The following is a 27281-nucleotide window of genomic DNA, read 5'->3' on the forward strand; positions in this document are numbered from 1 at the left end:
TCTTGATTAATTTGAATGATTTCTCTCAAATGCACCACAGATGTCCATTTTTTTCCCTGAGCTTATGTGCAAAACTCTGTTAGGAACTAAAATTTAAGAAGTAATCTCCCTGTGCTCCTGTTTACTTTCCCTTATTTAAGGGAACTTCCCCTTAAAATACATGAGTTAAAATTCTTTCCCTCTTCTGTGTATGAATTTATCAAAGAATTCTGAATCATGAAAAAAATTGCACACTTGATGGTACGTCTGTAAAATTAACTTTTCTTAAGTTTTATCACTGTGGTGTTTATTTTTGAAAGCCAGAGATCCCACTAAACACAAAGTGTACTCACTAAATATGATATTAAGTCTAGAGCCTAATTCATATTTTGCCTCAAATTTGCATGACTCATGTATTCGATGTGACGTGGTTCGTCAGTCCCCCGGTAAACTAAGTCACATCTGATATCTGATACCATGGTTCCGTCCAGTCCAGCATGGTTCACTTCACTCAGAATCATTTCTAATGTACTGAAGTTTTGTTGGACAGCAATGTTGCTAAATTTAATCAGTGAAATCTCTCTTTTCTGTAAGTCATCTCCATCCCACTCTGTGTGAATAGAGACATTCACTCTTCCAGAAGAGAATAAAAACATCTTTACATATTTTACTCTACTGGGATGTGTAACAATTACCATACAGTTTCCCCCACATTAACTGAAGGAAATTAAATATTCTACGTTTACTTTCTATTACTTTTTTTTTATTGATCCTCAAAAACGTGTTAACCTTTGAAATAAGCTCTTTTTTTTTGATCTAGTGTGATTTGTTAAATGTCCCCTTTAATAAATTAGTCAAAATACGTTTACTATACAGTGAAGAATGAAAGAACCTCAGGAGGAATGTATTCAGTCATCCTGCAGGGAAAGACGTCATGGTCCGAAGGAAGGTTCTAATTATAGGGTCACTGTTTTTAGAAGCTGGTAATAATAAACACTGCAGCTCTCTCCACCAACCATTGCCACACTCTTGATGACTGCTCCAGGATTACAGAGACAGAGTCCTTTAATAAATGACAGCCTAAGTGGGACTTTATCCTCCAGTTATGGCTTCTACCCATCACTGGGGCATTTGACTTCAAATAACAACACATGGAAAAGCAGCTGTGTCAGAGTGAATTCCTCACTCTGGAGGAAGAACAGGACAATGTAGTCCTTCAAAGAAAGACCAGGTCCATAGAGCCTTGCTGAAATAACTCTGTTGGGAGAGCATGAGACCGAAGAAAGGTCAGGCTGTAAAAAGCTCTCAGGGTCAAATTAATTTGGCAATCTTTCACCAAGAAAAACAAGATCTAGTTTGGTTGGCAAATAAAACTATTCTGAGGATGGGTACCTAATTTCATGTACAGTAGAATTTTCAACTATTTCATCAAATTTATTAGGATTGAATTTTAATTACTTTTTAAAATTGGCTAAGTACATAAATACCATAAAGGGAACAGTCCAAAATTTAACGTATACTACATTTATGAAATCACTAGCACTATTTTTTTTCTTTTCTCTTTTTTTTTTCGGAGCTAGGGATCGAACCCAGGGCTTTGCGCTTGCTAGGCAAGCACTCTACCACTGAGCTAAATCCCCAACCCCGCACTATTTTATAGTAATGAAAGTCATTTGCAAAATAAAATGTTTTGGGTAAAAGGAGAACTCTCCTCTGAAAATACAGGAAAGCATTTGAACTTGCTGAAACAGATACTAGCCACTTCTCATTGATATCAATGAGTTCTGATTTACGTAAACTAAATTCAGTGAAAACTTCATTAGCAGCACTGGCATAGGACATAAATATTTTGGTTCTGAAAATATCAATTTTTATCTGATACATAACATGAAAAAGACTGACAACTGTTATACTGATTTGCTTAATTTCATTCTTGATACTCTTAAACATTTTAAAGCTACATATCTGATCTCATATTTATTGTCAGAGCTATAACTGGAGTCTATAATTCCATTATTGGGAATAAAAGGGCATTACTTGGAAGTCAAGTTTTCATGTTTCGTCTCTCATGAAGACAGAAATTGAGACGTGTATTTCACATTTATATTTACATAGATCCATATGCCTCTCATGTGAGAATGAAACACAAGGGGTTTCGCCCTGGGGAGAAAGAAGAAGGCAGATGTGGAGAGACGCAGGGAAGTGTGGGCACAGTTCCTTACTGTACTTGTGTGATGAGGCCACAGTGAAACACGTTATTTTGGAATTAACTTAAATATTAATGTAAATGAAAACAATCACTTCTTAAAAGCTATCTGTAATTATGTGCATCTCTTTCTGTCTATGTGTGGGTATGTGCACATATTAGAGGTGTCCTTGGAGGTCAGAAGTAATCCTCACCCCACAGGCCCTGGGCTGGAGTCACAGGCAACTGCCAACTGCCCATTGTGGGTGCTGGGAATCAAACGTGGGTTCCCTGCAAAACAGTATCAGCTTTGGAATGTAACCACTGAGCCAGCCCAGACATTTTAAAAAAGATATTCAAATTCAATGAAAAAAGAGAAAGGGGAGTCTACGCAAATAACAGAAGCATTAACATGTAAATGTGAATGAGAGCTATTATGAATACAAGACTTGTAGCCAGGTTAGATCGGATGATGTCACAACAGAATCTCGATGTATCTAAGCTTCAAGTAACTTTGTGACAGACGCTACTGGTTTTGGTAAATGAATTCTGTTTCATTGGGAAGTGGTTCGGTTGAAATAGAATGTTTTCTCATATTAATGTATTCGTGTGTGAGTGTGTGTGTGTGTGTGTGTGTGTGTGTGTGTGTGTGTGTGTGTGTGTGTGTAAAAGCATGCAAGCCTGTGGAAATGAGAGGACAACTTGCAGAAGTTGGTTTTCTCCCTCTACCAATAGGTTCTGGAAACTTTGGGTTGACCCTTAGGCTTGGCACCTTTGCTCAATGAGCAATTTTGCAGATACATGAGAAAAACAAGAAGAGGTTGATGCTCTACCTGGGTGTAACCTGGTTTGCACAGAGAATGTGGCACCTCCCCAGCAGGGTGGGTTGAGAACAAGAACTCTGGTGCTTTGGACTTGTGCCGTAGCTCCTTGCTGATGGTCTGATTGGACTCCTAGATCTCACCTCCAAAGGCTTTGAGTAGTTTATCCCAACTCTTTCCCCATCTCATCCTTGCTTCCCGCTCTGGTCCCTCACCCTTTGATGGTCTACAGGACTTTTGGAAGAAGAATAACAAATCAAGAAAGGATTTCGGTCTTGACTGAAGCATTTGCCGAAAGAAGAAATTTCAACGAACCAAACTTAACCGTGAGGGAAAAAAAAATCTATCCTGATAATCATCCTGCCGTATTGCTTTTTAGTGATTTGTGGTGTCAGCAAACAAAAGCCATGATGCTATCCGCAAAGAGAGACTAGAGTGCTGCTGATGGCCTGGAAACATTATCATAAGGCAAAGGAAGACAGATGTGCACAGCTGGAACCAGCTACACGACAGGAAGTCAAGGATTCTGCTTGATGCGTGTGCCACTTTGCTGGTTCTTTGTACTAATTCTACTTTTTTAAAGGCTGCTGGAAACCTTTGTGGGCTGGCATCCCTGTATAAGATGGGCCTCCTCTAACTGCTGCACTTTTAGATACTCTGTATCCGATTGGGAATGTTTTGGGTGATAGACCACATTTTGTTGTGGCCTTTACAGTTTGTATTAACTACTGGCTATGTTGCTCTACAAGGAGCAAACTTGATTATTTAAAAATGGTCATGTCGAGGCTCTATTTTAAGCTTTTAGTACACTGATTTGATGTAGTTTGTACTTATTTCGATTCCCAATAGGTCACTATTTCTAGAAAGACTTCCTGAATGTCAAATTGTAACCAAGTAGTACCTCATGTTATATGGAGAAACATTTCAAAATAAACCAGATAACACATATAAATGTTTTTCATACAGTTATAGGCTATATATTTTAATTAAACATTAGATATTAAGGTTGATGGATATCTAGTATATTCTTAGAAAATAATACTGAAATATAAATTAAATGCTTATTAGAACTTATATTCTTATGAAATATTAAAACAGCATATATTTTTAACTAAAGAAAAATAGGAGAAATTATCACGTTGTCTGGCTTTTGTCATTAATTCAATAGTCCACATCACGTAAAGTACATTTAATGCTCCAAATTAATATACTACTATTTCATCAACAAGTGGCCTTAGAAACCCTGCTCGCTTTTGCAAATGTAGCCAAGGACAGTCCTTGTCTTTCGCACCGGTGTTTTCTCATTGTAGTGCCTGCTAAGTGTAATCATTCATACCTCCATAATGTAATGTGACTTCTGAAAACATAAAGGTGCAGAAGAGACGTGTCAGGCGGCATGAACAACTGTGATGTGAGACCAACAGTTAAAGACGATTACAGTCACGCAGCTCCCACAGCTCCGAGCTCTCTAATGTTGTGACAGACACACACACACATGCCTAGCACATACACCCGTTGCTTCTAAAGGGGACACTATTGGTTAGTCTACTCGTTTTACCTTGGAGTATTGCTCGTGGTCAAGTTCTTGACTAGACCCAGACCCTGTTGTCTGCTTAAATCGGTGAACTTTCATTTTCATCTGTCTCGTTCGCTCCTCCACTACTAAGCTTGCTGCAAAAACACACAATGGAAAGGTCGTTAAAACACACGAAACATCTTTCGGGGAACTGGTTCAAGGCTTCAAAGCTTTAGAAACGATCCAAACTAAACGGACTTCAGAAATAGACCACGACGGTCAATAGAGCACACGCAATGCAGAATGGACAGGAGCTAACAACTCTTAGGCTGAAGGTGGAAGGGATTCAGGTCACACCAGACAGGCAACACGAGTGTTAGTAACCGGAAAGAGGCCATCTGTCTCTTTGCCTGACGTGAGGTATTCTCAACTCTCTTCACTGGTGGTTCCGAGAAACCAACTTTACTGTAGAACAGTGTTTTTAACTATGTTCAACTGGCCGTGGCAGGTTAACTGCACATAAATCTGCATACTGAACACACCACACACAGATGGACATGCTTGCTTGCATGCACACTCCCATGGCATCCTTTGCTACAGAAAAGTCACCTGAAAACTAACTGAACATCCTATTTTTTTGTAGAGATCCTTCCTATACCATGACTCTGACCGACAGCTTTCAATGAATATCTGCTACCTACACAAATGAACTTACTTGGAAAAAAATAAAAGGTACCTATTTTTGAAGGCTTGCATGAACCGCATACATAAACTTCCAAAATTTTTAAAACTGTATGCTGTGTTCTTTAGCTCTTTTGCAATATTATCCATGAAGACATGTATCCCACATAAGGCTCTGTTGTGGTATGAAGCAACTATGATAGCGGGCAAACTGAATGGTCTTCAGTCTGTCTAAAGTCAGGATCCACCATAATCTAGCCTAAAAATTGTCTAACTGCTGTATCCTTACAAATGGAGAGGAAAGCGCTAAGGGTACAGTTGTGTGTAAATCATTCAAAAGCTTGTAACTACGAGGAGTGAGATCTAAATGAGTTTTGTTTACAACTTATCTATTATTGATTCCCCCGAGGGATCAACCTCTCATAAAAGATTTTAATTCTATGTGTAGGGTAGAGGTGTGTGTGTGTGTGTGTGTGTGTGTGTGTGTGTGTGTACTATCCAGCCTCTAAAACAAAGGCTAAAGTTTGTATGGGAGAGTGTATATATGTGCATGCCTGCGTGTGGCAAAATGTGTCTAAAACTTCAGCTCAGAACCTGAGTCATAAATCTGATCACACCACCACCACTTTAATTTCTACCTTACAAGGAGTCAGTTAACTAGACGGACTCAGTCTATAGCACCACAGTTCTGAAACTTAGGCAAGTGACAGCCGTTTGCTTTGAAGGTTGTCCTAAAAAACAGTATATGGTGTCTGCCTTTAACCAGAAGACGATCAACAAACAGCTTGAGCAAGGTCACTGGGAAGCTTGTTAGTTACGTGACAACACACACAGTTAGCGGTAGCGGTATGAAGCAAGCTACAGTATGACAGATCTCAGGAACTGCAACGAAGTTATGAAAACTGGATTTTTATATGCCATGAGCAGTACAGAGGGCATAAAAGTACAGACGATAAGTATATCTTCTCTCTGACCTCTCTCCTAAATGCCTCTCTGTACAGTTTCCCCTTGTTTTGTGCTTTAATGGAGCTAAATATCTGTAGTTGTACTGAATAAATAAAGCTTAAAGCAATACAATCCAATTCTCACTTTCATACATAATTGAATGTGAACTCAACAGCCTCGTCAAATACTAGCTTTAAAAGAAACTTTCTAACACTTGCTAGATTAATGCTTTGATATCCTTGCATCTAGCAATTCTTAACAATATTTTACAGAAGGTACAAGTCCAGAACCCCTGGAACGGTCTCCGTGAGTAAGCCGTGACTTTGTAGAGTTATTTTTCCTTCTAAGTGCCTGCAACTTAGTACTCATTTCACAATACTTAAAGTTACGCTCTATTAACGCTGCAGGAATAAGCGATCAGATGCAAACTGTTTTCAGGTTCTTTATGACTAGCTTCAGAAGACTCCCAGTATACTGCCCTTATACACAAGATAGGTTGTAAAACCAACGTTTTCCTATCAACAGGGTAGAGGCAATCTCCAATAATATTATCACCCAAGATCACCAGCAGACGCCACCCGACCTTCCAGTGAATCCAACAGTCGAGCCACCTTCACGCTGAAGCTCAGATTTCAAACAGAAACGAGACACAGAGAAACCTGAGGCATTTACTTGAACAAGGAGAAGGTTGGGTGAATGCACTGTGTTGCTCAGACCCCTTCAGCGTGGCTTCTTTTCGATGGCACCAGGCATTGATTCAGTATTATGAAGTAACTGTACAAGTTTAGAGTCACACCCTTGGTGTGAATGTAACTTGGACACATCCTTGTATTCTACTTCATTTCTCAAATACATACTGTGAAGTCAAATGACACTCTGTATACACTAGCAAAGCTAAAACTATCAGACCTCACACCTAGGATGTGATTCCACCAATATACATTGTTAATAGGATAAATAATAAAATGATCAAAGTAGGCTGTGTCCTTGGAATAATGCCATTCCTCCATTATTTTGCTCTAACAAACAGCCACATATCAATATCTTATTTCATAAAGGGTAATTGTGCCTAATCATTCAAAGGATTCTATTCTCTGATCAATTTTAATTCTAAAGGCAAAATTTAAATCTGAATTAAAATACTTTACAGACCCAACTGAGAACCTTGCATCCAACTTACTTTTTAGGTCATTCTGAGTGTCTGTAGCAATTTTAAATAACACAACAATTAAACTGTCATTGAATTACAAAAAGAATTTTTTTAAAAAAAATCTCCTCACTGTTATCTTTCATATGTGAACTATTAGAACCAAATAGTTACTATTCTACAATAACAATATTATTTAGTTTTAATAACAATTTGGTTTGTATATCATTTTCAAAAGAAAGAGGAGTCTACCATAGACTACTTTAACTATAATTATAAACAGTTCATGAAAGTTAGTACATTAAATCATTTCTCTCCTGTAGTTCCCAGACAAGGGGTTGAACGGCTGAAATTTGTCTCAGTCACTATAGCCTGGATGCCCTAAGTTGTACTGAAGGAGAACCTTTTTCTTCACAACAGAGTCTTGTTCATTGTTCTGTGCAAATTCAGGTACTTTTTTTCAATGTCATGATGTCTGTCAAAATCCCATCAAAAATGGAGAGAAATAAGCCTGCTTCTTTAGAAGCCACAAAGACTACAATTTCTCCCCTTCTGAAACTCAAGAAAAAGAATTCCAGTTGGAGCACAGAGGTAAGATTAGCAGTTGTAACTTACAAAGTACTAATAATTTCCTAGTGGAAAATATTCTATAGCACTGAAAATAAAGACGAGGGTTAAAAAGCATTTATCTTCTGTAGAGGGATTTTAATCCAGCAGCATGGCTACTCTGGCAAATAATGAAGACTATATACCATCAGGCTGGTATTGAGACACACCCTTAGTACACACCTTTAATCTCTAACAATGAAGGTAAGGTTTGTTTGTAGAAGGAAGCAGCCATGTTTGAAAGTGATGTCTCATTGAGGGGAAGAAAAAGTGAAGAATCAGAGAAGGATTTGACAGAGTGAATCAGAGAACAGCAGAAAAAGGGAATGAGCAGAGAGAGAGAAAAGAGGAAGGATGCTGTGATGTGTGTGTGTGTGTGATGTGTGTGTGTGGTGTGTGTGTGTGTGTGTGTGTGTGTGTGTGTGTGTGTGTGTGTGTGTGTGTGCGTGTGTGTGGCAGTTTTACTGGGACAGTTCTAGAGATAGATAGGTTACAGAGAGGGCAAGCCAGACACAGGTGAAGATAGAATGAGCCGGAGAATTAGGAGCCTGAAGATACTGCCAAAGTTAGTATGAGGCGAGGCAGAGCAATTCAGTCAGAAGCTGAAAGAAGCAGGATCGAATCAGTTAGCTTGCATGATTGGATTATATGGAGGCTAGAATTTTTCAAGCCTAGGCCTAAGGATGGTTTATACAGGGAAGAGATATTTAGGGCTCAGCCCCAGCTTCATTAAGGCTCTTGTCTCAGGAAATACAAGCAATGTTTACAGGCTTTAGATTACATACTATGCTAAGAATACTTTATATATACAGATGTGTGTGTGTGTGTGTGTGTGTGTGTGTGTGTGTGTGTGTTCCATGACATAGGAGTGGATGTCTAGAGGACAATTTACTGTATATTGTATACATAAGTATTCTCTATCGTATGTATACTGGGAATTTAACTCAGCTATGGGTGTCACCCTTGCAGACATGTTCCTTTACCTACTGAGCCATCTCATGGACAAAGAATTCTTAACCTACTGAAAATGTGTAAATGGATTCAGCTCATTCCTAGATTCACATAGATTCGTGATTAAGAGGGACAGGCTTCTGTACATCTACAAAGAAGCCAAATTCATTTGTACATTTCTCCCTGAGCATGCATGTATTTAAATAGAACCACCTCTCATATTAATTTAAAAGCTTAGGAGTAGAAAATTGTTCATTTTATCTGTGTGTAGATGCATGTGTGTGTTTGAACAAACATATGTGTTTGGATGTCCAGAGAGGCCAGACGAGGACACTGGGTCATCTGGAGCTGGAATCGCAGGCAGTTGTGACCTTTCCCTACATATACTCAGATAGAGAACACAGAGCTTTTCAGAGCACACTCCAGTGCCACAATAGGACTTCTGTACTCTCACTTTGGGGCTTCCTTATTTTTAACAGCAACTACCTGTAGCCAACATAAATAAATGAATAAAAAAAAGCCAAGAGGCTGAACTCCTGGTCCTTAGATTCAGTACTAATGTCTTTAACTCTTCCCACTTTCTTCTGAACGCCCACTGTCAAATGCAGGAGCGTAGCACAACTGTCTCCTGAGTGGCTTCATCCAGGAACAGATGGAAACACACGCAGAGACCTATAGCCAAAATCAGGGAAAGTTCAGGGAGTCTTGTAGAAGACTGGGGGGGACAGGATTGAGCAAGCTGGAGGGGTTAAGGACACCATATGGAGACCTTCAGTGTCAACTAAGCTGGGCCCATAGGGGTTCACAGAGACTGAACCATCAACCAAAGAGTACACAGGGGCTGTACCCCCACCCCGCCCCACCCCCGCACACACACACTTGTAGCACATGTGCAGCTCTGGTCTTCATATGAGTCTTCTATCCTTGGAGCAGGGGTTGTCTCTATGGCTGGCATTTGAGCTGCTTCCCCTACCTGGGCTGTCTGGTTGGGCTACAGTTGGGGAGGATGTGCCTATACCTCCTGGGACTTGATGTCCCAGGGCGGGGTGTTACCCAAGTGGGGCTTCCCCTTTTCTGTGGAGAAGGGGAGGGGGGAATGGAGAAGACTTTGTAAGAGCAGGACTGGGAGGGGAAGAGGGAGCTGGGCTGCAATTAGGATGTCAAGTAAATAAAATAATTAAATTAAATATAGGGGGAAAAGGAGCCTTCCATACGTGAAAACTAGAGAATAACAAGTGAAAAAAAAATACTCCTAAATTTGAGTTCTCTTTCTAGAGCCCCATCTTACAATTTCATTTAATTCAAATATCTTTTAAAAGATTAATAAATCCTTAACATTTGTTAACTGAGTATTAAAATTTTTACATATCACTTTCAGAGACAATGTTTTTTTTTTTTTTTTTTTTTTTTTTTTTTCTCTCTCTTTTTTTTTTTTTTGGTTCTTTTTTTTTTTCAGAGCTGGGGACCGAACCAGGGCCTTGCGCTTCCTAGGCAAGCGCTCTACCACTGAGCTAAATCCCCAACCCTCAGAGACAATGTTATCTTGGGAATGTTTCTCATTTGCTTAAATGTTATAGTTATATGTGATTTGATAGCATTCTAAGTTAAAATAAAGTTTCCATATATTTACATTTCTGTAAAAGTGAATATGTACCAATTTCAAAATCTGTAAAACTGGATAAATTAACATAGGCTTACATTTTGGTATTTGGGTCTGGAGAGATGGCTCAGTGATTAAAAGCTCTGTTCTCTCTGATGATGCAGGTCCAATTCTCAGCCATCTTTAACTCCATGGTATCTAATGCCCCCTTCTGGCCTCCAGGGGCACTGCATGCATGTGGTGTATGCACAAACCTTATTGGTGCAGGCGAAACACCCAAACGCATTAAAATTTCTCATATATTTTTTAAGTGTTTTCTGTGGAACATGACTTTTAAATAAGCAAAATAAATTTCTACATTAGGTTTCTTGGGATAAGAAATATCTTTATCATTGTCTTTGCAAACACTAATTCATATGAGTCTATCTGAAGCACAGTAACTTCTGGACAGAATATCTGAGCCAGCTTTTGGTGTATTACCATATCTCATAGTTGGAGAAATTAAAATATCTGCCCCCTACTTAAATGACAACATTGCGTTACTTTGGAGAGAGTGAAAGCCCCTCCTTATCCCAGTGTACCTTCCAAGGAGAGAACTGATAAATGACCTCACACCTAAAAGCTGTCAGATTCAATGTAAGATTCTACAGTGACTTGGGTACTGAGAACAGCTAGAAAAAGACATTCCTTCATCTCTTATCAATACCTGAATCACGTTAGGTGACACAATGAATGACAGCTTGAAACCCATCCCATGGGCAAGCACCAATCCTTGACATTATTAATGATACTTTGTTACGCTTGTGGATAGGAACCTAGCATAATTGTCCTTTGAGAGGCTTCACCAAACAACGGACTGAAACAGATGCAGGGACTCACAGCCAAACATTAGATGGAGCTTGGGGAGTCCTGTGGAAGAGTCAGGGAAGGATGGAGGGACTCGAAGAGGACAGGGATCCACCAGGAAGTCTAACAGAGTTTTGGGGGCTCTCAGAGCCTGGACCACTCACCGAAGAGTGAACATGGGCTCGACCTAACCCCGCACATATGTATGTAGCAGATGTGCAGCTACGTCTTCATGCTGGTCCCTAACAACTGGAGCAGGAGTTGTCAGTAAATTTGTTGTTACCTTCCTGTGGATCCAGGTCTCCTAACCCGGTCGCCTTATCTGCCCTCAGTGAGAGTGGATGTGCCTAGTCCTGCAGTGGCTGATGGTTCTGGGGTTGAAGAGTAGGTGGGGTGATACCCAGGTGGGTTCCCAGTTCTCAGAGGAGAAGGGGGGATCAGGGGAAGAGCTACATGTGGGGGGACTAGGAGGAGAGGGGCTATGATATTGGGATGTAAAGTGAATAAATGAATAATTCAAAAAATAAATATTTTCTCCGGAGCATTGCACTTTACAAAGTAAATTCACTCCTAGAGACCCAGTAGGGACACACGGCAACATACTATAGAGAGTAGGAAGTACTACACATTAAAAAGATCTGGCCGACTGAACTGCAGAAGGCCAAAAAAAAAAAAGTTTGAACGTAATGGCATTTTAAATGTAACTGGATCGTAAAATGTTCTGCCCGGGAAAGTGGGCTGACATTTGATGATTGAGAGTGCAATGTTGTCAGTGTGGACAGACATTCTTCTTTGTTTAGAAGCAATCTGGTAAAGAAGATAAGAATGGGGATTGGCTGATCTAAAGCTGAGGATCTTGGTTCTGTAGCCGTCCAGCGCTCTCTGAAACGCCTCTATTTTAGTCACAGTTCCTACTTATACAGAGGAGGGAGTCCTGAGGGAACCTCTTTTGCTGTCTTCCCCCCATCCCAGACTTGTGAAAACAGGGACTACAGTGATTCAGTTTTGTGTTCCACTGCTTGCTTTCCAACACTTTAAACTCACCAATTCACCTAAATATAGGTGTTATGAGAAAAATGAGCTGATTTTTTTATATTATTTAAACTTAAGAGATAGTGTCTTCCCTTGATGATCAGCCTTACTTTCAGCCCCGAGCAAGCTAACGATTTGTCAGGTCCTCCCTTAACGTCTCCATCAGCATTGCCAATACACACTCTGCGTGAGAATCAATCTGTAAAGGGTTTGCACTCCATACACATTTCCCAATCCTGGGGCACTTGCCTGATAGAAAATGATTTCCAATTTGCATGTATAGAAATGTTTTCGATTGTTCTTGAGCCTTGACATAATTCCTCTTAGATATTATACGGCATTCAATAGTAATGGGGACAGTAAAGGATAACCTTTATCCAACACGAGGATCACAAACAGTGACAAGCAAGTTAACACCCGTGGAGTGGATATATCACTCCGGCTTTACGAAAATTACAGAAGGGGGTCTATTTGGTCTAGATAACTGAAAGGGCACACTGGCAGAGGTGAAGAAAAGTATTTGCCAAATAACTGCTCACATCTCACCGCAGCCACATGACCTCACCTTTTTTGTTTTAGCTTGCTTTGTTTCCAAGAAACTGCCTGGAGAATGCCAGGTCACCATCCTCAGGTGAAATCCTGGGAGCTCCAGCATATCAAAATACCTCTGCTCAACAGACAAGACCAGGTCTGGATGGAAGGATCATCTTTTGATCTCTTCTTCACTAATCAAGGTCAAATGGCTGCCACAAAGGTGTTCTATTCTTCTCAAAGGGCTGCAGGGACACTTAGCTCTCTGGTGTGAAGAGGGCCTAGTCTTTAGGGGTCAAATGACCTCTCATGTTTGGCCACCTTACTCATGGTACCAACATTAACAACAACAGTGATACACTCGGCTCATTGGAGCAGTCTCTCTCCCAGGTGTGCAGTATCTGAGGGACATAAACACCTAGACAGTGCACATCAAAGAGACAGGGCGCGACTGGACACCATGGTTAGACATTTTTCCTCTTCACTCTCTTTACAAATCTCAGGAGGAAGAGGTAAAGAAAGTCTTTGATCGGGTAAGGTACATCTTTTAAGGATTGTTATGTGGGAAATATCTAAAGCCCTAATGCCTATTACAGTGTGGTCTCTAGGAAATACACTCAACAAAACAGAATGTGAAGGTCAAAACCACAACTTCTTGATCGTGTAATTTACTGTTTGTCCCTCTCAGTAGCTAATTTTAAAGAGGCAGCAATGATCCAGTAAACAAAACCAACGTGATATTTATAATATATGCCGACGAAAAAGGGCTGTGCCTGAATGATCCAGCCCGAAAGATTAAGGAATACGAACCTTGCAAAAATACCCCCCCCTCCCTCTCTCCCTCTCTGTCTAGATGTCCTTGCCTCTCCCACAGCTCTCTATTGCTCTCTTGAGGTCACAGTTAGGGATGGAACCCAGGGTTTCATGCATACTCAGCAGGCATACTACAATGTATCTAAAAATTCTAAATATTATAAATCATAGCCAACAAAAATGGGAAGTAACTGATTTGGCCTCTTATGCTATCCTATAAATAATAAATTTTAATAAAATTATAATCTTTTGGTACTATTTTAAAGACAGTTAGGAAAATATAAAATTTAAAAATTACAAATTGGTTTACTTAGAGCTTTGAGCCTAGATCTTCCCATTTTACCACTATATACAATAATCCTTCTAGTATTATAAATGATTAATGACCTATACTAGAGTTAATGTAATAGAAACTAAGAATATTTACATTTTCACGTCTACATAAATTCAACCTAATTAAGGTTAATGGTATATTGCCAGGAAATTTACTTTGCATAGCTTAACCCTCAAACCATTTCTGTCACCAGTTAGCACAGAAAAGTACAGGCAATATGCTTTAACATTTATTATAAAACTTACATGAAAATGCAGTTGACTAGCGTCATCCCTTAAACAATGATTATAATAATTACCACACATTTCATCAACCAAGTAGAAAACAAAACGTAACAAAATGCCCCCCCCTTTTTGTTCCTTTGAAATCATTACTGGAACTCTAAATGATTTTCACTATACAGGTGTATAAATTACATATGCCTTATAACTAAGGACAACATATCCTTTAGAAAACATAATGCAATGTCTTCCGTTATGATTCAATATTGCTTCCAGGAGCCAGAGATAATGAACTTAAATACCATACAAAGGAAAAAAATTTCTAGAAATTTATCATGACAATAACATTTTTCTCACCTTGAAGTCATTTAATTTCTGGTTCACTTTTGATCTTCGTTTATCATTATTTCGATCCCCCAAACTACATTCATGGGCTCTTTAAAACTGTCCAAGAAATGTAGCAGAGAGGGAAAAAATTGGCTTACTTTCAGAATGAACGGTTAAAAAAAATAGGCCTTTAAAAGCAGTCTGTGAAACCTAAAATGATAACATCTCTCAGCTTTCAACACAGAAGGAGTCAAAGGTAAATTAATTTGTGTGAATATTTATAACTCTTCACCTGCATTTTCAAGCCCAGTTGTGATATCTATTCAGATTTAAAGGGTCTGATTTGTTGTTGTTGTTGGTGGTGGTGGTGATGGTGTTGCATGGGTGATTTAAGGAGAAACCAGGCACAGCTGAGTGGTCCACAGCTGAATTAGTAAGTGGATGCATGAAGACTGAGCCGTCTCCGAGACCATCATGTCGTGTCATGAAAGAGTCTGTTGCATCTTTATAGAGCAAAGAGGACAGAACACACACTACGGTCAAAATCTGGGGCCACCTCACAGCACCTGAGAAAGTCCTTTTTTTTTTTTTTTAATTCTTTTTTTCGTAGCTGGGGACCGAACCCAGGGCCTTGCGCTTCCTAGGCAAGCGCTCTACCACTGAGCCAAATCCCCAACCCCTGAGCCAAATCCCCAACCCCGAGAAAGTCCTTAAGACTGCCTTTCTATGCATGTGAGTGCTATCCGGATGCTACTCCGGGTGCTTGGTAAACACCCAATAAACAGGGTATTGGAATGTCTGTTCCAGGGAGTTTGATCAGGGTCCTCAGAGTGAGGCTCGCCATGTATCAAGTGGGTGACCAACGAGGGTTCAGGTTTTCAATCTCCTGAAGCTTTGGGTGCCTCAGATTGAAAGTAGAGAACATTAATACTTATATTCTGGGTCGTTGTGACAATATGAGGCAATGCATGACACTCTTAGTTGAGTGATCAGTATGTAGGGAATGATGAATTTTGTTTATCGTTGATTATGCTCTGGGACATTACTAAGACAGTTCTCTATAGGTAGATTGGACAACTGCCTTCCCAGAACTGTTACAATCTTAGCACTGAAAGTGTTGCATCATTTCAGAAAAACTGGGGTCTTCAGCTGCAAGCTAATTTCGTCTACATATCATCAAAACAGAAGCAAACCGATGAGTTTATTGACCTTTGCAGTCAGTAAAGTTTAGTCAGTCCCGTCGCTCATTTTCTTGGGGAGCAAGCATTCGAACCACATGAATTCTCTCTTAATGGATTGTAGAAGAGGGACTACAGATTATAGATAAAGCATTGTCTCTTCTTTTCAGCCTCAAATGTGTCTTTGAAAAGAAAATCTGAACTTGCTTTAATTCCTTCTGGGCTGAGGGTCACTATCAGTGACTAAACTATGCTGCCTCAGACCCTATAAGAGGAAGACTCCACCCTTAGCTGCTGAGTCTTGCTGGAAGAACTGTCACATGTGTCCCTTTCGTTGATTCCAGTTACACAGTGTGTTCTGTGAGGCTTATCTACACCCTAGCTCAGAGGCTCAGCTGGGTCTACCGCCTGTCAGCCAGGGCACACTGAACCATGGGAACATTAACATACGATGTGGTCTGTAGCAAGGTATTAGGGTAGTCATTCTTTGTTAAAAAAGCAAACATTCTGTTGTGTCACAGGGAGACTTTGCAGTAGCTACCCGTGGCTTTTAGTTGATAATAACAGAAAACCTCTGATCACCTGCTCTTCTAATAAGCTGTTGCTCTGAATCTTTGGGAAAATGTATTAGAGATGCTTACAATATAAAATTCAAAGTACTTTTTACCATGTTGTTAGCCTTGCAAATCTAGACATATTCCTCTGAATCTAAGAGAAAGGACCAGTCACTTCTATAGTATTGAATGTAAAGTTGCTTCTGATATGTAGAACAAGGATAGAAGATGTTTGTGAGTGTACTGAAACCCAGGATAACAGCTTCTTCATTTCACTGAAGAACCTTTTGCTTTAGCTACTGTTTGACGTAAATATGTCAAACAGTATATGCTCAAATATGTACTTTATGTGCCTGACGTTTAATTCTATTCATTATAAGATTAGACTAAACAATATTATCTGTTGCTTATTAAATAGTATTGAAGACTGAATTATTGGATATTATCTACCATCCTGAGATCCACAACATATCCCAGGTATATTAAGAGTCAAGAATATAGCATTTGGTATTGGAGTTTTTAAAAACAGGATTCTCAAAGTATAGTGAAAGAAACTGAAGAAAACACCTTTTAGTTCTCTACTACTGATAATGAGTAAAGGGCAAGGCTCTCTTATTTTGTGTGTGTGTGTGTATTTGTGTGTGTGTATGTGTGTGTGTGTTTGTGTGTACACGTGTGTGTGTTTGTGTGTGTATGTGTGTTTGTGTGTGTGTGTGTGTGTGTGTGTACGTGTGTGTGTGTGTGTGTGTATTTGTGTGTGTGTATATGTGTTTGTGTGTGTGTGTGTGTGTGTGTATGTGTATGTGTGTGTGTTTGTGTGTGTGTGTGTTTGTGTGTGTGTGTGTTTGTGTGTGCATGTGTGTGTGTGTGCCACTTGTGTGCAGACACACAGAGTTCAGATGAGAGAACTGTGTGATGAAACTAGACCAATAGGTGGTTGTGCTCTGGTTAATGTGAATGTTGGGAGCTGAACTCAGTACCTTTTCGAGAGCAGAACAAGTTCTCAAGCACTGAGATATTTTTCCAACCCCCAGGGCAGATATCCTGAATATAGATGGTGCTGTGATCACGATTAGCTTTGAGAATTACTAAAATAAACAAATCAGTTCAAACTGCCTTTAAATACCCAATAAATATACCTATAAACATCACACAATTAAAGTGTGATTAAAACACTATTAGAGCGATTTATAAATTCATATTTTAAAAAACTAATAATCAGGCCTAAAATAATTCAGAGTAAGAAGTGACGTGGGCAGTACAAAAGTCCAGAGTGGAAGCCAGAGACTCACTTGAAAATTAAGGGCAAAGATCAAACATAGGCTGTCACTCAAAAGTCAAAGGGGAGAAGAGAAATTATCTCAGAGGGCTGAGTGGGCTGAATACTGAATTATGTATAACCTGTATCTCTCAGATGAATAGGATTAATACTCCAACAATACTGACACCTGGAGCTCTACATGATTGAGTTAGCTGCTCCAAGCATGCCTGACTGCAGTGAAGGTGAGAAATCCCACGAAGCCCGTTCTATCTAGACAATAAGATGTAGGGATTTTCATTTATGTACCATACATGCAACCCAGGGATATGGAATTACACTAAGGAGACCCAGGGATAAGTAACGAGTGTGTCACGAATTTTATAATAAAGGAATATATTATCCCGTAAGATACATATTATTAATTTGCAGAATAGTTATTTTAGCTATCAATGTAGACAAAGGGATTTTGCATCAATGCTAATTTTAGTCTTAAGATGTCTCCCTCCTTGATATGAATTGTATAACATGAATCCGTTTAATATGAAATAATTAATAAGTGGCAAAATCACCTCAGAGAAATTACCGCCTGTGAAATATGAGAGAAATAACTACCTGTTAAATAACTTTGGTCATTATTCCGTCAGTATCATAACTCTTACACATGATAAAAGTAACAGTATGAATGGGTAAAAGTTACATTGATATTTACCTTTAGTGGAAGAGTAACATTTTTCTTGTTCTTCAATGAATTAAATGCACATAATGATGGAAACAAAAGAAAAGAAATCAGCAAATTCATAGTTAGACATGGAAATGTGAGTTAACAAAACGGCATGGATAATAAAGATGCACAACACATAAGGTGGCGAGGTAAACCATGAGAAAGCTTCACAGGTGGTGAAATCAACCCAAAAATGAAAACGGCAGTTCAAAGATTTAAACGAAACAAGGATATCAGGATAGAACCTGTTTGATATTCCCAAGGCGATGCCACACTATTTCCTCTTGCCTTGTAAGAACTACACAGTTTGGCAACAATTTTATTAAAACATTTTAATTTAAACCCACCACTGTCTCCCACTGCAAATGTATTGAAAGCATACTTAATCTGCATAGAAACTTGAACTGTAAAACTGCCCCTTCTTATGATTTGAAGTTGCATGTGATTAAGCCCACTTTTCTGTTGACTAGAATGTATGTAAGTCTTAGCAAGGGAATACTTCTGTAGCATTTTCTGTGAAATTGATATATATATAAATATATATATATATATATATATATATATATATATATATATATATCAATGTTGGTAGTCTTTGTCTTCAAATGAACTATGAACTATACAGCAAATACCTCAAGATGAAATTATTCACTTTTTAAATATTACACATCCTAGATGTTCCATAAAACATTAGCTCTACCTCCTTGCTGTTATACATTTTATTGCAAAATAACTGTTTGGCCACATCTAAAGGAGCTGCCGGTGCTGTTTCGGACTTTAAGTAGTACAGGCAATGTCAACAGACAGAACCAACGGCTCGCCCTTAAGTGTTGGTTTGTGAATGGTCTTTGCGTGCTTCATTAAGAGGCATCCAGGAAATGCAAAAGTGACCAGACATGTTTCAGAAAAACCACACATGTTTATACATCAATTCTGAGTGTCATTATTTTATGTAAAATGACTCCATATCATATTCAATACTGAGATGCAATCGAAGAAATTTCAAGAAACTCTCTGCTTTCAATTTTTACATACTGCCAAGAGTACTCTAAAGGATAGATTATATATTAAAGTACTCAAGAGTACCCTAAGGGATAGATTATATATTAAAGTACTCTATCTCAAAATAAATACTGCAATTACCTGCTTTTCCTGCCATCTACATTTACATAACTAAGACTTCAAAGTAGTAAATGGGTCTAATACTCCATCTTCTGAAAGGGGGCTTCAAATATTTTTAAAATAGTAAATAAATGTACCCTTTAAAATTATAGCCTTCAAAATTAGAAAAATCTGTTTATAATACAGGTGGTACAGTGCTTGATGAAAATTAGGAGAATCTACCCAGAAAATCAAATTATTTTTGTATTCAACCTAGGAAAATAGCATAGATAATCATGTACAAAAAAAGTTTTAATAAAATGAATGATTGTGTCAAGAGAGTACATCGCTTTCTAGGAAACTAAATCACTTGGAACATTTGTTCTTACCAATTAGCTGTTGATCAACTGGATTACTTTTAAGAGCAGTAAGCCAGGCCTTCACACAGGATTAAATAAGAAAAACCAGAAGTCGTGAATAGGATCTTAAGCAATCACAAATAAACCAGAGTTGGTGTTAATTCCCAAACAAGGCAGTACTGCAGTCCAACAATCCCACGGACAGGGAAAGGACTGACATACCTATGTCACGTCAGGGACAATGAAATTCATCATAAGTAAACTGCTAAGGCATAAGGCGTAGGCTAGTTCATGAATCAGATTTCCAAAGCAATTGAAGATCAGTGTGTTGCGTGAACGGTTCAGCATGAAACACACCCAGAAGGTGACTGAAAACACTAACGTCATTTACCACGAGCCCCAGAGCATGTGTCAGTATCATAAGGTCACACTTCAGAGTGCTCGGATTGAACAGGACATAATGACCGTTCCGCTCTAGAACCTCTATCTGTGTCAGAACTTTTCAGGAACCGTCAACAGCCAACCGTGCTTAACTGAATAAGTTCTCATAAGAAATAGCAAAATAACTCCAACAGTCTCATTCTCACTCAGTCCCTTCTTCCCGCCTCAATCCAATCCGTACACACTGACGTTCTCCCTGAAAGACAACTGCGGATAGGAATATCGTAAGACAGCAGGTGCGAACGAGGAGACATAAACTTGAGAAATAAATGCTCTAAAACATTGCTATAATCCCGCTGTGCACCCCCACACGCCATGAAGCATTTTACTTGAAACTGAAGGAAATGCAAAGAATTTTCGGACCACGTGACTTTGCCGGGGTTTCCAGTGTGACGGATAACCCTGGGTTTAGAGAAGCATCTCAATTTATGGTTCGTTCAGTTGTGCAACAAGAGTTCATGGAGGAGGTAACACGCCATCACCTCACGGTTGAAAAATTAAAGTCTCGACAGCTGTACTGCTGGTGTAGTTCAGATCACGTTAGGCTTGCTTAATCGTCTCAAAACATTCCAAAAGAAAGAACCCCTATTGGAGATGTGGGTTTTACAATCGATTACTGGTGTTTTAGGAGGGAGTTTCACCGAGACTGCGTTTTCCTAGTTGACTAAATGTATACATTCGTCTCATCCCTGAACATGGTATACCAACAAGAAACATGATTAAAAAAAAAAAACCCACAAATCTGGCTGTTGTAGCTTTTGGTACCATTGGCAGTGTTGACACCAGTTATTCACACTAATATTCCTATTATCAAGTACTTCGCGGGGTAAAATAGGCCACTTCCATCACCAAAGCAATGTGACCTGGGAGGGAATGTGAACAACCGACAGCGTTAAGAGAATTCAGAAACTGAGTCAGCCAGGCGTTTCCCACGGATGTGCATTTGCAGTGGACACTTTACTGTATTCATTGTTCTTGAGCCCTGAGCTAGAGAAAAATCCAAAATTTCTTTTAGTCTTTCTTCATAATAAAGGTGATAGAAAATACTAATATCATTTGCTTGCTAAGAAACGGGTCAGGAAAAAATTGAGTTTTAGTCCAGCATTTCAAATGTTTAACTCACGTACTTTAATCCTGGTTTCTATTAAAGCACTCCATCCCTCCACCAAACACACACACACACACACACACACACACACACACACACACATTCTATTAAGAAGACAAAACAACCCAGTCTGCTTAATCTAAGAAATCCAGGCAATGTGGCTTATAAGAAAATAACAAATACATATTTTTGAGCAATTTCCATCATCAAACTGGTTAAAACTCTAGATATTGGCAATGGAGCTATAATAGAAAACACTAATGTACGACCTGATGATCATATTTAATTTTAAAAATTTTCAATCATAAGGTATGACCTTCTTTCGGCTCATAAATTAACAGACAGCACTGAGGTTTTGAAAATATGTGTCACCTAGTTTTGTGCTTTTGCAAAACTGTTAGGGACTCTATCCACATCTGTTAAACCATCATCTAAACTCAGTCAACATCACGTAACAAAGGTTGCTAATTGTTACATGGTACGAACCAGTAGAACTAGGTGCTGGGGTGGGGGGGTAAAAATACAAAAAAAACAAATTCCTAAGAGCCAGAGAGTTGCATATGATCTCAACAGCACAATTTAATTAAATGGGGTGTTAAGAGGAGAAGGTTCTCGACTCCCGGTGTTTGGACAAATAGCTCTCTTTTTTGGATACCTTGTTCTATACTGCCGCTTCGAACTGGCACCTGTGGGAGCTGTCTTCCACGGCGACTGCCGAAGGATGTGTCTGCTGGAGGAGACTGGGTTGGGCTTCCTTGTCGGTGCGTTCTGTAGGCAAACAGCAAGGAGAGGGTGAAATCCCAATACGGTTGAGGAAAAAAGAAAAAGAAAAAAAAATGCCTTTTCCAGTCACTACTAAAATAGCCATAAAACAACTAAATGGGTTCTTATAAGTGAGATCAGATCCCTTAAATGACACACACACAAAGGCGACACTATAATAGGAGGTTGGGGGCAGGGCAGGTCAGGATCTGCCCTACACATTCTGCGTGGTGAATTCTTGAATTAAGCAGAATGGGACTGGCTTTCTCCTAACCTTCTATGAGGCTGTCGTTTCTTTAAGGTGTTTACTTTTGGCAGCATCACGACAGAACTGACCACACCTCCGGATATTAAAGTACGGGAAGAAAAGTAGTTCGGAAGGTAAGCTGCCGATCGGCTCGCACTGGGCCCAGACTACAGTGGAACCTACTTGAGAGGCCTTTGGAATAATGAGCTCTAGATGCACAGCCTGACTCCAGTTACTGATCAGTTGTGCTCTCCATATTTTTAAAATTAACGCAGAGAGCAAACCCTGAAATAGATATTGAACAACCCCGGGACACATGCTCCAGGATATTCCAATGGGAGGATTAATATCGGAGATGAGACTGTGGAGAAGCATGCGGGAATACTTCATTCTCACCCAGATTAAGCTGACCCCCATCGGCGGGCGTTCAGAGACTTTGTAACTAAAGGAATGTTAGACACTCCATGATCTTATGAACGCACACGATAAGGCTCCTTTGAGAAACCCTCTTCCGTTTTAATAAACTAATGCGTACTTCGGTTCTGAGCCATCTCATCATAGAACATTTCATGTGATAAAGTAGGTAATGATATGTCACACATGGATGAAAGGACAGCACACAGCCAGGCTCGGCTTCATGGGAGCTAATCGGCAGGAACTAGAGAATATGGCCAGCACAGTGAGTAGATGCAGGTGGTAGAGAATATGGGAGCGGGTCAAGTGCCACAAAGCAAAGATTTAGAAAAACTATGGTGTGGTAATGAGTGGATGCTTCGAGTGCGCAGGGAGGAACAACACCACACCAACACCCGGCAGCAGAACACGAATGCTGGGCTGGACACTGAATAGCAACCTTGTCAGAAGTGGAGAAGGTGGCGCCGACCCTCCGGGGGCAAGGTGGTGCATAGAACACAGGGTTCTGACACTAGAGTGCTCGCTCGACCGTGAACGAGTGGGATGCTTTCCCCTAACGACCGGTTGATCGGTTGCTCTTGGGGTTGCGTAGCCCCTTCTAGAAAGGCATGGTGGGAGAACCCTAAAACATCAGTGCCAGAAAAGATCTTCAGTCAGCAGGGTTCGTTAACTTAACACCAACACATCTGTCCAAGGAAAACCTGGATACTCTTAAAGTACAAGAGGGACGCGCGCCCCACACAGTTATTGAGATGGGAATGTCACTGTTGACAATCCACAGGTACGTAACATTATAAACGACCAAACTAGGTTGTCTTCATATAATCGACTTCTCATGAACCCTCCGGAGTCAAAGAGAAACCCTCTTAACTGTATGTCCAGTGTGTCAATCATGTAGAGCAGAAGGCAAGAACATAGTAAAGATCTGGTGATTGAATGTGTGTGTGTGTGTGTGTGTGTGTGTGTGTGTGTGTGTGTGTGTGTGTGTGTGTGTTGTGACAATGATTAACACCATCGTACTCCTTAAGAATGTGAACTGGAAATGTGTGTACGCTTTAATAATGTTCATAGTTTGATGGTGCAAGCGGCGAGCCTATGGTAAACAGAACGCCACGAGAGCGTGGCTCTTCAGTTTAATCTAAGACTGAGAAATAAAACTGAAGCTTAAACAATACTTCATTGACTTATACACCCAGTTAGGCGGCTAATGTGTGGGTAGAATGGGTTCTCTTACATATGACAGTCTCTGAAATGCAATTGTGAATACAGGGACAGCTGTCTTCATATGCTATTCAAAAATCGGGATAAAGCAATTTTCTGAATTAATTTCTAAGGATTAAAATAGGATCGCAGACACACACGTTTGTAATAGATGCTTTTGACATATGATAGACAATTTCACTCCTCGCGTCAGTTTAGTATTGTTTTGCTGACGGGTGTGACTGAAGTGACTGCTGTGTATTGACAAGAGCGTAACAGCACCTCATCCTTATAAATAGCAATAATTAAAAATGTGTTTATTGTCTTAAGTATGAGAACAGCACATACTGTTTACCCAAAAATGTATCTATTGAAAATTTTATTCCATTTTTATTTAGTTTCATATTATTTTAAATGAAATATTTCTTGCAACAAGACTGACGCTTGCTTTCTTCGAGCTATGTCTTCCATTTCGGAAGAATGAAAAAGGAAATACCGGTTTTCAGAGAACAAGGGAGTGCAGCTTACATCTGTAACGAAGGTACGCTGTATCCCCTTGTGCTGTGGATTAAGGCTTTATTAGATACTGATTCATGTCCTGAACCCTCACCTGTCACTGCCACTTCCAAGGATAAGGAAACTGGTGATGTTCTACTTATTCTCATAGTTTATCTGTGCTGAATTGACTTTTGCACTAACCATCTAAAACTGGCTGAGAAGTGAACTTATATGACCATATTATTTCCAACACCAAACAAGGTTTATCTATTCCTCTTTATAAGCCATTATTAAAAGAACCATATTGTTCAAAATATATGTTTTTGACCGTGGCTTAAAATTAAATTGTACAGTTGTCACATCAGTAATAGAGCGTCTCTTGGATACTACAATTTCACGCCAACCTTACTTCATTCCTTGACGAAATTTCTAAGCACCTAAGAACAACTCAAGTGTGACCTTAGATAAGGATAATTTTGGTGGACTTTATGTTTCACCCAGTTGTATGGAAAAGGTTATAACAACCATTTTTAGAAGGATATGAATGGATTCTAGATGAATAATTTAGTATCCTAGCTCCATAAATTGTGACTTGGAGAATTGGGTGTCAGCTGGAGGAAGGCTGAAGTCCTGGAGAAGAGCCATGGTGTTCCAAGTCAAATAGTTTGCATATGACCTGTTTTACTTATTTTTTCCTTTACATAAAGTAACTGTCCACATGCCCCAATAACATAAAAGGTTCTTGGTACAAGTCAATCATTGGAGTGCAGACCAGAGGAGAAATAAAGCTACTTTGGTTGAGCAAGAGAGAGATATGTGGCCACAAGCTTGAGCTCCAAGAGAAGGAATTGGGAAAGAGATGGCCAAAGTGTTGCAGAGGAGAAGTGACGTGGTTAAGTATGGTTTGTTTAGGCAAACAGGTAGGAGAAGTGGTCAAGAAGTTTCAAGGTACAATAGTGTATAGAGTTGAGAGTTTCAAGGCTTTTGAGCCTTGATAATTTTTATAAAATGGGTTATACTAAGAAGGGAAAGATGTCAAAAGAATGGGAGAAACTTAGAAGGATCCTGGTAGAGAAGAAAACCAAACATGGATGGCAGAAAATAGAAGTAAGTTTGAAGAAATAATAACATAAATAATGATAAGGTCTTTAATGTTAGTGTAAGGACATTTACATTCTAGGCTGTGTGTGTGTGTGTGTGTGTGTGTGTGTGTGTGTGTGTGTGTGTGTGTCTGGGTGGGTATGCATTTACAAGGATTCATATGTGTGCATAACTGTGATATTTTGTGCCATGCACATTTTGAATTATATGTACCTCTATTTCTATAAGCAAATTTGAAGAGCATTCATTAACTTGCAAAAAGACGAGGGAAGAGTGCTCGAGACAGGATCCACACAGGTTTGCTGAGAACCAAGAGGCCCTTATTTTCTGAAGGTTGACATAGGTGTATGAAATTGATTCTTTACATTTTTTTGTGCTGTCTACTTCAACCTGGCATGCTAGAGGAACATAGGCAGAACAGAGGAGCGCATGACCTAATTACTGGAACAGAACTTGTTCTTATACCATGGGACAAAAAAGAAAAAAAAAAGAATTTCTAACAAATTGTACACCTTAAAAATTGAGTGATTTAGTATGATTTAAAGGGATTATGATGTGAGAGTTGGCAATAAAAATGTCTATAAAATCACATTTGCTGTGTCTGCTCTGTGTCCTCATTCATGAGAATACACATATATGTATACAGTAGCTCACCGTCAGCAAGTGTGCATCTAAATAGCTACCCCTGGGTTTAATCACATCCTAACTCTGTACACCTTACTCTACAGCGTTGGATATCAACACGGCTCACCTCAAAACCTTAGATCTCTAGCCAGACATTTCCATTCTTACAAACAGTCACAACATGAGCTTAAAACTATGGTTTGGAGGATTTGTTTTCAATGATTTGGTAAAGAAGTAAGACTGTACATAGCATTTAAGTTTCCAACAGTTTATTCAGTGCTACCTATTACAGGCCTGCGAATCTCCTTCCCACAGTTGCAACACCTGCTTGCTTGTTTTGTCATATGGTGACTTGGTTTTTTTATTTATCTTATCTTATTTTACTATCATTCCTTAGACTTAGCGACTTGTTTGTTTTCTTTTTTTTTTTTTTTTTTTTTTTTTTGGTTTTTTTTTTTTTTGGTTTTTTTTTTTTTTCGGAGCTGGGGACCGAACCCAGGGCCTTGCGCTTCCTAGGCAAGCGCTCTACCACTGAGCTAAATCCCTAACCCGACTTGTTTGTTTTCTAATGAAAGACAAAAAGGTTATGGATTCAGATGGGGAGGCCATGGGGAGAAACTAGGGGAGAAACTAGGAGGAATTGGCAAGGGGACCTTAACTAGAATATATTACATAAAAAGCAGTCCAATCTATTACATTAAAATATGAGAGAGAGAGAGAGAGAGAGAGAGAGAGAGAGAGAGAGAGAGAGAACAGGAGACACATATACACAGAAACAGAGAGAGACAGAGAGACAGAGAGACAGAGAGAGGTAGAGAGAGAACCTCTAACAGGTCATTTTACATTTCGAAACATTTTCTTGTTAGGTTGTGGCCTTGATGAGTCAAGGGTCAATTGTCAATTTGGGGTATGGCCAAGTGATAGAGTATTTGCCTAACAATTGAATGACCTTGGGTTTCATTCCAAGCAGCAGGAAGGAAGGAAGGAAGGAAGGAAGGAAGGAAGGAAGGAAGGAAGGAAGGAAGGAAGGAAGGAAGGAAGGAAGGGAAGGTGAGGGAGTAAAGAAGGAAGAAAGTGGGGAAATATGGAGAAAAGGAACCAATGTTCAAAGTCTTTGGCTAATTCATCTCAGCGACAGGGTTGTCATCATGTCAAACTTGGAGCTCCTGCAGAAACT

General features: G+C 39.5%; 1 protein-coding gene across 1 annotated transcript in view; it reads right to left on the reverse strand.

Moving 5' to 3' along the window:
- Rims1 (regulating synaptic membrane exocytosis 1) overlaps window positions 1-27281 on the reverse strand; it is a 497773-nt gene that overhangs the window by 88141 nt on the left and 382351 nt on the right. The window contains 3 exon segments of the mRNA XM_032900856.1: window positions 4544-4656; window positions 21914-22026; window positions 23121-23303. Coding sequence (XP_032756747.1) covers window positions 4544-4656; window positions 21914-22026; window positions 23121-23303 — 409 coding nt within the window.

The sequence above is a fragment of the Rattus rattus genome, chromosome 4 (genome assembly GCF_011064425.1).
Source record: "Rattus rattus isolate New Zealand chromosome 4, Rrattus_CSIRO_v1, whole genome shotgun sequence".
NCBI classification, from domain to species: domain Eukaryota; kingdom Metazoa; phylum Chordata; class Mammalia; order Rodentia; family Muridae; genus Rattus; species Rattus rattus.